Source organism: Ascaphus truei, chromosome 11, assembly GCF_040206685.1.
Source record: "Ascaphus truei isolate aAscTru1 chromosome 11, aAscTru1.hap1, whole genome shotgun sequence".
In the NCBI taxonomy this organism is placed as follows: domain Eukaryota; kingdom Metazoa; phylum Chordata; class Amphibia; order Anura; family Ascaphidae; genus Ascaphus; species Ascaphus truei.
The window spans coordinates 10,559,987-10,571,402 of record NC_134493.1 but is presented as its reverse complement, the minus strand read 5'-3'; the positions used below and the strand labels follow the sequence as shown (position 1 = coordinate 10,571,402).

Sequence of the window (11,416 nt, the reverse complement as noted above, 5' to 3'; positions counted from 1 at the left end):
TGAGCTTCATTCGCGAAGCAGCAAGGACGAGGAACGACCCCAGCTTCATCTTAGGGGCACAGGCCACATCCAGTGCCAGCCACCCGAGGAACGAAAGGTCAGCAGCGAGATACAAGGACACCAGAACACCCATCTTGGTCCACAGGACGGACGTGCCCCCTACGACCCACGCAAGTCCCAGCCAGGCAGCTGACAGGGACAAGAAACCAAGGGACCTTAACAAAGAATGCCCCATACACAAAAGACCGCATCCGCTTAACAAGTGTATCGGATTCAGAATGAAACCCATAGAGGAGCGAAAGAACTTACTCAGGGAATGGGGAGCTTGTTTCAAATGTTGTGCTTCCACAACTCATTTATTCAAAGACTGCAAAGAAGCTATGAAATGCGCAGAGTGCGATAGCGACAGGCACATAGCCGCTTTACACCCGGAAGCTATGAAACCCAAATCAAGCAAAGCCCCTAACCCTTCGACAAAGCAGGGCGGGGAGGAAGAAGTGGGAGATACACCCCCCACGATGTCGGTAGCGTCCAAATGCACAGAGGTATGTGGAGAAGGAAACGACGGTAGATCTAGCTCTAAAATATGTCTGGTAGCAGTGCACCCAGAGGGAAAACCCCAAAGAGCTAAAAGGATGTATGCAATCATCGACGACCAGAGCAACCGATCGCTGGTCAGGTCAGAATTCTTCGACATGTTTAACATACAAGACAGCGCTTCTCCTTACACTCTCAGAACATGCGCAGGGCGAATGGAGACTACAGGGAGAAGAGTGAATGGCTACACCATATGCTCAATAGACGGCAAAGTGAACATGCCCCTTCCCACACTCATCGAGTGCAATCACATGGCAGAAGATAGGAGCGAGATCCCCACACCAGACATGGCGCCACACCATCCCCATCTAAAAGCTATTGCTGATCGTATCCCACCACTAGACGAAGGCGCCCAGATCTTGCTGCTACTTGGCAGGGACATCATGAGAGCACACAAGATCCGCGAACAGCGAAACAGGGACCACAACAGCCCAAGCGCTCAAAAGCTCGATCTAGGATGGGTGGTAGTAGGAGAAGTATGCATAGACAGGATACGAGGACCCGACAACGTAGACGTCCTACGAACAAACTTGTTGGAGAACGGTCGTACATCCCACTTCAAACCCTGTCCGAACCACTTCCAAGTCCACGGGAAGCTCGAGACCAAAAGGAACTATGGAGACGCGCTTGTGACAGAAAAATACCCCAATGACCTAGGGAGTACAATGTTCCAGACAACAAAGGACGACGACAAACAGGCGTCATCAATGGAAGATAAAGAATTCTTGAGGTTAATGGATAAGGAGCTCTTCAAGGACGAATTAGGCAGTTGGGTGGCCCCACTAGCTTTCCGCTCGCCATGAAGACGCCTCCCAAACAACAGAGACCACGCCATGTCTAGGCTCGCTTCACTTCGCCATAACCTACAAAGGAAACCGGAGACCAAGAAACACTTTGTGGCCTTCATGCAAAAAATCTTCCACAGCGGCCATGCAGAGTCGGCGCCCCCACTGAGAGAAGGCGAAGAATGCTGGTACCTCCCGTCGTTTGGCATCTACCACCCCCAGAAACCTGGCCAAATTCGAGTGGTATTCGACTCCAGTGATCAGCATCAGGGAGTCTCCCTAAACGATGTTCTCCTCACCGGGCCGGATCTGACGAACAGTCTTCTGGGAGTGTTGATCCGCTTCCGCAAGGAGCCAATCGCAATAACAGCAGACATTCAACAGATGTTCCACTGCTTCCTTGTGCGAGAAGACAACCGTAACTACCTAAGATTCCTGTGGTACCAAGATGACGACATAGAAAACGAAATCACAGAGTACCGCATGAAAGTACATGTCTTCGGAAACAGCCCATCACCTGCGGTGGCTGCCTACGGCCTCAGAATAACGGCCCAAGACGGAGAAGCAGAGTTCGGGAAAGACGCCAGGAACTTCGTCGAAAGAGACTTCTATGTGGATGACGGATTAAAATCAGTTCCCAACGAAGAAGAAGCCATAGATCTACTCAAAAGGACACAAAAGATGTTAGCAAATGCCAACCTAAGATTGCACAAAATAGCTTCCAACAGTGCCATAGTGATGAAGGCTCTAGCTGCTCCTGCTGTGCCCCTCTGCTTCCCCGCACCCCCGCTTACCTCACTTCAAACCTTCAGGGGTGTCGGGGAAGCTGGGGAAGCCGGGGAAGCCGGGCGCACACGTGACTGTGACGTGTGGACAGGCCGCGTCTCCACGCTTCCCGCACGCATCCAGCCATACGGGAAGTGTGAGAATAAGCTGTGTCGATACTGTAAATGCCCTCAGAAGATTCTTTGCAGTCAGAGGGACCAGTTAAACAAATACGCTCCGATTGCGGCACCAATTTTGTTGGAGCATGTAAGGAATTACAAATAAACATTAAAGATAATAGAGACAACAGTATTCAAAGATACTTGCGTGACCAAGAGTGTATGTGGACATTCAACCCTCCTCACTCCTCTCACATGGGCGGAGCATGGGAACGCATGATCGGGGTGGTCCGGCGTATCTTGGACTCTATGATGCTGAAAAACGATTTAACTCGACTCACCCACGAAGTGTTAACCACATTTATGGCCGAAATATCAGCGATAATTAATGCTAGGCCTTTGATTCCAGTGTCAACAGATCCAGAATCGCCAACCATTTTGACACCAGCAATGCTGCTAACCCAGAAAGTAGGGAACATCCCCACCCCAGTCGAAGGTTTCAACTCTAAGGATATGTACAAACGACAGTGGAGACAGGTGCAGCGCTTGGCCAACACATTTTGGGATCGCTCGAGACGCGAGTATCTGGTGACACTCCAAGAACTCCATAAATGGCAAACGGTTAAACCGGATATCCAAGTAGGAGATGTGGTTCTGTTGAAGGACAAACAGGTGTCAAGAAACGAATGGCCCATGGGACTTATTATCAAAACCATCCCAAGCGAAGATGAAAGGGTCCGCAAGGTGGAAGTTCGGGTGACCCAGAATGGGATCGTTAAAACCTTTTTAAGACCTATCACAGAGACTATCCTCCTAATGACCAAATCAGACTATAACAAGGAAGAACTGACTACCGGTTCTGTGGATTCTGAGAGACATTGTGGTGCATCAAGCTAACCTAGAGCTGTGCATCCACCTACCTACCTTACCGAGATGGCAAAGGACTTCAAGCTGGTGGTACCGGCCGGTATCCCATCGTTATGTGGACATGAATTTTGCATTGTTATGTTATGTTATATTGCACATATGTTCCACATATACCTAGAATAGTGGTATCTCCAGATACCAGACGGGGAGTGTCCTGGAACTAGATTCCATATTCCTCTGTCTTCCCCTTTAGTCATGGGATTCATTTCTCCCTTGTTCAGTTGCCTGTCATTTTCCACTGTCCCAGCAGCTTGCTGTGTGAGAAAATGCTACATTATTGCTACATGTTGTGGCTCCCTTGGACATTTCTGTGAGTTGCTATAGCAGCCCCAGCCTTTCTCTTAAATGAGCTAGTCTGCTTTCTCCCACTCTGCTCTGCCCACAGATGGTCTGTCCCCAGGCTATCTTGCTACCCAGCATACATTGGGATTTCCTTTTCCACCTTCACCTATGGCTGAGTGAGTACCCTGCTGTAACTGCTCTAGTGGCAGGATTACCCTTTTCATCTGTCCTTAACTACAAAGCACCCATAGAGAGACATTATCTAAACACCAACATCTCTTCACAAGTGCCTGTCTTTATGCTGCTTTCCCCAAATAAAGTAAAGAAAAGAAACAGAAATGTTGTGCTTTGAAAAGAGGGCCGAGTTGAAACTCTCTGGGCTAATCATCTTACACATGACCCTGGCCTCCAGAATAATATTACCTAGCCATAATACAATAGAACAGATGACAAGATTGTATACAAAAGAGATATCCGCTATACAATACAAAATGGAAGTATATCCAAGTGAGAGGTATAGCCTTCATAAATTGAGCCCTGGGCTGCATTTTAGGGATCATTTGTTAGGCTTGTTTGATAGTTGTGTGTACAGGTCTGTGCTGTGCTGTGAGCAACAGGTGGGCATGGCTATGACATCACACCCGGCTTCCCACACAACCACAACAAGCTCAACCTGCATCCAAACCTTGAGACGCGACGCCCTGCGTCTGTTCATCAACAACAAAAAATAGCTGAGGGGAAAATTAGCAGGTTATTTTCACTGCATTACTGACCGTTCTGGTAGGGAAAGGGTTCCTGGGGAACCATACTCAGGGAGCTTGATGGGCGCCTGTACGGCCCTGCAATTATAAATGCGCGTGCGCTATATTACACGCCTAAGTCTGGAAAACCAGTGCAGAAACTCTACTCCAGATTCACCAGTTAACAATTCCCATTGGTTTCATGTTTCTGGTGCAGTTTCTTTGCCTTAGTTTTGCAGCCAGGAGGCTTTGATAATGTACTATGCCTTTTAGATTTAAGATGACCCAGATTGGGGGTTATGTGTGAAAGTTACTTGGCTGCAAAACCAGACAAAACTGGAGGGAAGAAATAATTTAACAAAACTAAAAAAAATCCCATTTTACCCTAAAGGGCCTTATTATTTGATAACTCTTGTGTCAGCAGAGAGACTTTGATACATCTCCTTCCTTGTTTGAAGTGTTGTTAACTTTTCTGGCTAACAATGTGCTTGCATTAGGGAAAATCTCGTACATTAGATGCAAAGACAAGCAGGAAGTGGAGCAATGCATTAAAACAACCTTCTCTTTACACTCTTTGTGTTGATCCATAACCGCCTAAATTTTTACCTTTTCATGCCAATCGCTGACACTTATTTACCTGGCTAAGCGGTTCCACTCTGGGGAATAAAATATATAGTAAAAGTATCAGTAAGAAATCAATAACACGTGAATAAATCTGGGGCAGTTTGTTATTCCTCAGAAATGCACCATTTTTACCTCGATAAATATGGGAATAGGTTTGCACGTGGGAGACTTTCATGAATTGTTCATCCAGGGCTGTTTATAGGAAGAGTTGGTCAGTCATTAACATGCACATTCTAATGGTAGGAAGTTGTAGGATAATATATTACTTTTTGATTTGTGATTTTAAAAAAATACTGAGTCTGACATACACCTGTTTGCATTAAGATCTGCATCAAATTGATTCTAGATGAATACATTTCTTGTATTTGATTTCTGCAGTTCTGACTAATCACTAACAATTGTTTGTCACCTCAGATCTTGCAAAGTATACTGATGTCAAGGAAAGGGAAACATGTAGACAGAGACATACAAGTCTATTAATCTTATTGTACAGTAAGATGATCATCGTACTCTGACTTTTGACCCTTACAAATAAAAAAATATAGCTTGATATGCTGGTGCTAATTGATGCAGGTTAAAAATGCCTCTCTTAGCATCAATTTAAGTGCAAAGTTCTCTACATACTCTATAGATTCATTGTATGATAACTAGACAAATGCCAGAAATGTCACTTAATTTGGCATTTGCAGAAACTTGTACTACATCTGTAATTGATTTCCATCATACGTTAATGAGGTCATGTATTGAAATTATCTGGTACATAATGAAGAAAACAAAGGGACTTTTCCATCAACAAATCTGCTAGTACCATTGGCTAAACTATTACAGCATTTTAATACGAGGAAAATATTATGCATCATTCATAATTTGTTGGGGGTACATTGGAAGTTTGGGAGTTACTTATCAAAATAAAAAAATGTGAAAGAGAAAAAAAGTTGCCATAACTTCCTATAGTTTTTCTTATACTGTTTTTGCACCAGTTTTCCAATAGGGAGACTTTGATAAGTAGGCTAGCCATCTAATCCCTAAAGCAAAGAAAAAACATTGTTTGAGATATCTTAAATATTTTTTATTTATGATAACTAGTTAAAGTAAAATCAAAACTGTACTGAACATTACACAAAGATTCAAATGTGATGAAAAATAATAATAATTTGACCTATTGTATGTGTGGGCCCCACTGGTGGGAAGGGAGTTATCATTAACAAAAAGTGATGTGCTTTGCAAAGCTTGCACCGTATGTATATCTATAGTGAGATAAGGTTTGTACCACTCAGCCCATATTGCATGCATTGTGGAGTAGACAAGATAACTCCACAGGGTGGAACCCGTAATAGCCAATAGGATTAGATGTCAACTGGTTTGCTCTGTACTTTTTCTCTTTAAAAGACTGGCAGAAACTAACATACAACATGGACTTGTGCTCATTTTCCACTTGAAGCCAAACTAAAGCCCATCATCTCCAAACCAGCAAGATGACTCTTACCGCCAGTGACAAAGCTGCCATTGTTGCCATGTGGAGCAAGGTGTCCTCCAGCGCTGAAGCGCTTGGAGCTGAGGCCTTGGAGAGGTACAGTACTATAATATACTTTTACTGTTGCATATTATTAGACTCTAAGCTAATAATATACATAGTATTTAATAGTTTGTGCAATGCATATTTCTATGTTCTCGTCATTCTGAAATATTTATTTGGAAATACTTAACTATCAAACTGTTCCGTAATTAAATCAATTACTTTTTGGTAAAGCAGCTTCGCACTTAAGTATTCTGCATCCACAGCTGGAAGGAAATTAATTAAGTCGTTAAGTTAAGCCATTAATTAGAAATGTATTCCTTATGTGACCATGAAATACAATTGATGCATTGTCTGTGATAGCGAATGATGTAAAAAAAAATGATTCTAAAAAAGTAAGATAATTTTGCAATAGCCGGATATATATATGATGCTAAGTACAGGTGTTTCCAAGTTTATTGCAATGCTCATAACGCAGACTATTGCACTGTAATGCAGAATATCACAGATTTGCTACAGATTCAATGGCAGTGATAACGCAGAATATCACCGAATATTCCCCATAACGCGTCAGCGGGAGCAATACCACTGGCTGCATCTGTATGGCAATTTCTGTGTGTGCTGCTTATAAGTTATATCACCTGTCTCTTTACATGGTATATATTTAGTATATATATATATATATATATATATATATATAATATATATATATATATATATATATAACCTATCTCTTTACATGATATATATATATATATATATATATATATATATATATATATATAAAATATATATATATATATATATATATATATATATATATATTCTACCTCTTTACTTCTACTTTTACTGTTACTTAAGTTAAGTTAAACTTAAGTTAAACTTCTGCTGTTTAAACTTATAGTTGCAGTTTTGTCCACGTTTTGCCATTGGGAGGCTTTATTAAATACCCCGCCCCCCGCCCCCCCTCCATCTCCCCCCCGCCCTCCATCTCCCCCCCCCCGCCCTCCATCTCCCCCCCCCACCCTCCATCTCCCCCCCCACCCTCCATCTCCCCCCCCCCACCCTCCATCTCCCCCCCCCACCCTCCATCTCCCCCCCCCACCCTCCATCTCGCCCCCCCCCGCCCTCCATCTCCCCCCCCCGCCCTCCATCTCCCCCCCCCCCCGCCCTCCATCTCGCCCCCCCCTGCCCTCCATCTCCCCCCCCCGCCCTCCATCTCCCCCCCCCCCCGCCCTCCATCTCCCCCCCCGCCCTCCATCTCCCCCCTCGCCCTCCATCTCCCCCTCCCGCCCTCTATCTCCCCCCCCGCCCTCCATCTCCCCCTCCCGCCCTCCATCTCCCCCCCCCCGCCCTCCTTCTCCCCCCCCCGCCCTCCATCTCCCCCCCCCGCCCTCCATCTCCCCCCCCCCGCCCTCCATCTCCCCCCCCCCGCCCTCCATCTCCCCCCAATGTATTTCTGTTAATGTGCTGCGTTCCCATTAGTGATGTCTCAGTGTTGCAGCCAGGAGACCTTACTAATTAGAACCCCAGTCCTCTTACCTTAATATGTCTGGATCACAGAAACAGAAGGCAAAATACCGTATGTGTGTTTGCCACTGATATTAATGTGATATTATCATAAGGTATTTTCATAGTGTGTAAACGTTAAAAAAAAAATATATATATATATATATATATATATATATATATATATATATATATATATATATATATAAACAGCATCACATATAATATAAACTTTAACATTCATAAGTCTAAACTAAAGAGGGACATACTTGAAAACGAGAGGTTTTACTTCCTGGTAAAATATTTTATAAATAAATAAATAATATGATGTCATACATACAGTATTACATATATTATGATATTGAGTCAAGCTATAACATACTGTAGGGTTTTCTGTACTAGTTTATTCAGTTCAGATGCAAATTGCAGCATTAAAACATTATAATGCAAGATACACCATATTTACTAAGCACTGCTAAGCCATAGGACAATCAATGACCCATCCACATGAATGCGTCTTAAAGTGCCTTGTGGTTTAGCACTGCTTAGTACAGGGGTTGCCAACTCCAGTCCTCAAGAGCTACCAATAGGTCAGGTTTTCAGGATATCCCTGCTTCAGCACAGGTGGCTCCGTCTTTGATTGAGCCACTGATTGAGCCATCTGAAAACCTAACATGTTGGTAGCTCTTGATGATTGGAGTTAGCAACTCCTGGCTTAGTATAAATATATCAAATATATGAATGTATCAAAACCTTATTTTAGTCTTACTGTATATTGGAGTACATGCACACATTTCTGAAAATTATATTGAAAAAGGCTTATTTTGTTCAATTTGAGGTGCAAAAGTAAATTAAGATTAGCTAGACAAAATAAGATCAAACTGTTAATATGTTTTCTAAACTAGACCTTTTTTATAAACATGAGCTTGTGTGACCAAACCAAATGCAGCCCCTAACTTCCATTTGGTAAGTTTTAAAATATTATTGAGTCTTAGTGCTCAGGTTCTGATGTTGTAATGTTTTCTCGGTGTTTCAGAGTAAGTAAAACAATTAATTGTAAGTGTGGATTAATGCTTGAACTTGTAACAAATCAGTAACTGTTGAAATCTTTTCTATTTATAAAACAGTAATATTTTACAATTCTACCTCAATATGAGTGTAAGAGTTAATATTGCTACGTTGTAGGGGGAGGAGTTTATCGGAGTCCCCTAGCTGCAAAACTGGGGCAAAAATACTACTCCAATACTGCTACTAATTGCTACATCTGGTAGAGTGTTTCGCTCCAATTTTGCAACACGGAGGCTTTGATAAGTAACCCCAAAGTTTTGTGTTGTCTGGGAATTTTGCACACTTTCTCTGTTAATGAAAATTTTTTCCCACATTCTTCTGCTTTTATCCCATGTTCTCTCTCCATCAGTTTACAAAACCAATGAAGTATCTTCCCATTTTGAAAGTAAATGTTCTTTTTGTCTCTCCTAGGCTTTTCTTAAGCTTTCCCCAGACCAAGACGTACTTCAGCCACATGGACTTGACTTCTGGATCTGCTGATCTCCGTACCCAGGGAGGAAAGATCCTTGGAGCTATTGGAGAAGCTACCAAACAGATCGACAACCTCTCAGGATGCCTGTCTAACCTCAGTGACCTGCATGCATACAATCTGAGAGTGGACCCAGGAAACTTCCAGGTGAGTATACATAATACAATACAGTACAGCAGGCTATGAGATAACTGGATCTATGGGGGAGATGCACTAATCTCAAATACTGGTTCCATCGTTAACATGGAGTGATTACTACGCATTATTCTTAGGCCGAGTCCATGGTGCAGGCGTGCGCACGACGGCGTGCATGACCTCGCGCACGCCTGTCAGCCGAGCGATCTTTGGACTACAGATCCTCGCGACGGGTAGGCGTGTCAGAGACGTGGGCGATGACGTCACGGAGCTGGCTCCCCCTCATTGGGCGAACTACTCACGGGACCCGGCCGTCACGAGACAAAGACAAAAATTTTGTCTTGCAAAAAAACATCCGCGCCGTGTACGTGCGCACTCTATGGACGCTCTCATAGACTTTAATGTGTTTAGTTGCCCCGCGCATGTGGTTGCACGGGCGGTCGTGCTAATCATGGACATGGCCATAAGTGTCTTAAGCCCGCTCCCGGCATTCTGATGCCTTTATCACATCCTTTTATACTTTGTGGGCAAGGACGGTAGCTCTCTCCGTTGTGCACTTGACTTGAATAAATTCACGTGTTATTCTGTTTCAAAATAACCTCAGACTGTGTTTTTTATTTACGCTTTCCACAATATATATTTATTTATATTTATGTTTGCGTGTGTGTAAATCGTATAGTTGGCTTCAATTTTTTTAATTAGCAATCAATAAAGAAAGTGTAATTGGTCCTCATTCAGTACTTCACATGTAACTAAATATTTGTATATGTATCTTTACAGCTGCTGAGCCACTCCATCCAGGTGGTCATGGCTGTCCACTACCCCGCTGACTTCACCCCCGCAACGCAGGCTGCTTGGGACAAATTCCTTGCTGCAGTTTCCACTGTTCTGACCTCCAAGTACAGATAAATGCATTTGCATGTTAAAGAGAAGATGACATCAGTGAATGCAGCATATCAACCTGTAGGAAGCTTACTGGAAACCATGTGCACAAGTTTGTCAGCATAACGAGGGTCCTTTCAAGATCACTATGGCCTTGTAACATTAAGTAGCTTTTGGCTTTAAGATGGTGTTGGAAAGTTTCAAAACAGGGCTGCCTAGTGTTGCACCACAGCCTTTAAGTGACCGTCCAGTTGTGTAGACAAGTCCATCACAAGTCACAACTGGTGTTACCCTTTTCTTTAATAAAATGTATTGTTTTTCAGTACTGCCTCATACTGTTTTATTTATGGGTTCTCTTTCTGGCTGCATAATAGGTTTATTTAATTGATATTCAATTTCACCAAATTGACTCCATGTTGAGTTAAAAGAGAGAGCGATGCACAGCATACTATTTATACAGCATAACAAGCTCAGTGGGGACACTTACAGCACCGATTCAACATGTGTAAATAATCACACAATTTACATTTATTTCAACCATACCAGAAAAGGCTTTTAATATCCCAGATCTGGTATTTACCAGGCAACATAACAAATGTGTCATGTATAGCAAAGATAAATATTTTAGCCTGTGGTATCATATTTACAATGGTTAACATAAAGTAGGGAGAATCTGTGAAGCCTTCATTCATCATATAAAATAGTTAAGTATTATTTTAGTGAGCTGAAATGTTTGTGTTTAAATGTACGGTAGGATATATACAGTATAAGCTCTGCTAAAGTCTCCTCATTCAACCACTAGTGCAAACGAAAAGCTCAGCCTGACCTACTGTATAGTATCGTGACAGAAATAACTACGGTGCTTTCTCTAATCAAGGTGGATGGAGAAATTAATAAAATACACGGTTTTGATACAACCGTGGTACAGGACTCCTGCGTGCACTACTTTGGAGCCCAGTGTCTGCTGCTCAACCCCAAGGGTCCTTCTGGGACCCCAA

General features: G+C 43.0%; 1 protein-coding gene across 1 annotated transcript; it reads left to right on the top strand.

Annotated features, from left to right (window-relative positions):
* Window positions 1-6,223: 6,223 nt before the first annotated feature.
* Window positions 6,224-10,740, top strand: LOC142463038 (hemoglobin subunit alpha-3-like). Its single transcript, XM_075565247.1, has 3 exons — window positions 6,224-6,409; window positions 9,344-9,548; window positions 10,317-10,740. The coding sequence occupies exons 1-3, from the start codon at window positions 6,315-6,317 to the stop codon at window positions 10,443-10,445; spliced, it is 429 nt and encodes a 142-aa protein (XP_075421362.1). The 5' UTR covers window positions 6,224-6,314; the 3' UTR covers window positions 10,446-10,740.
* Window positions 10,741-11,416: the final 676 nt, after the last annotated feature.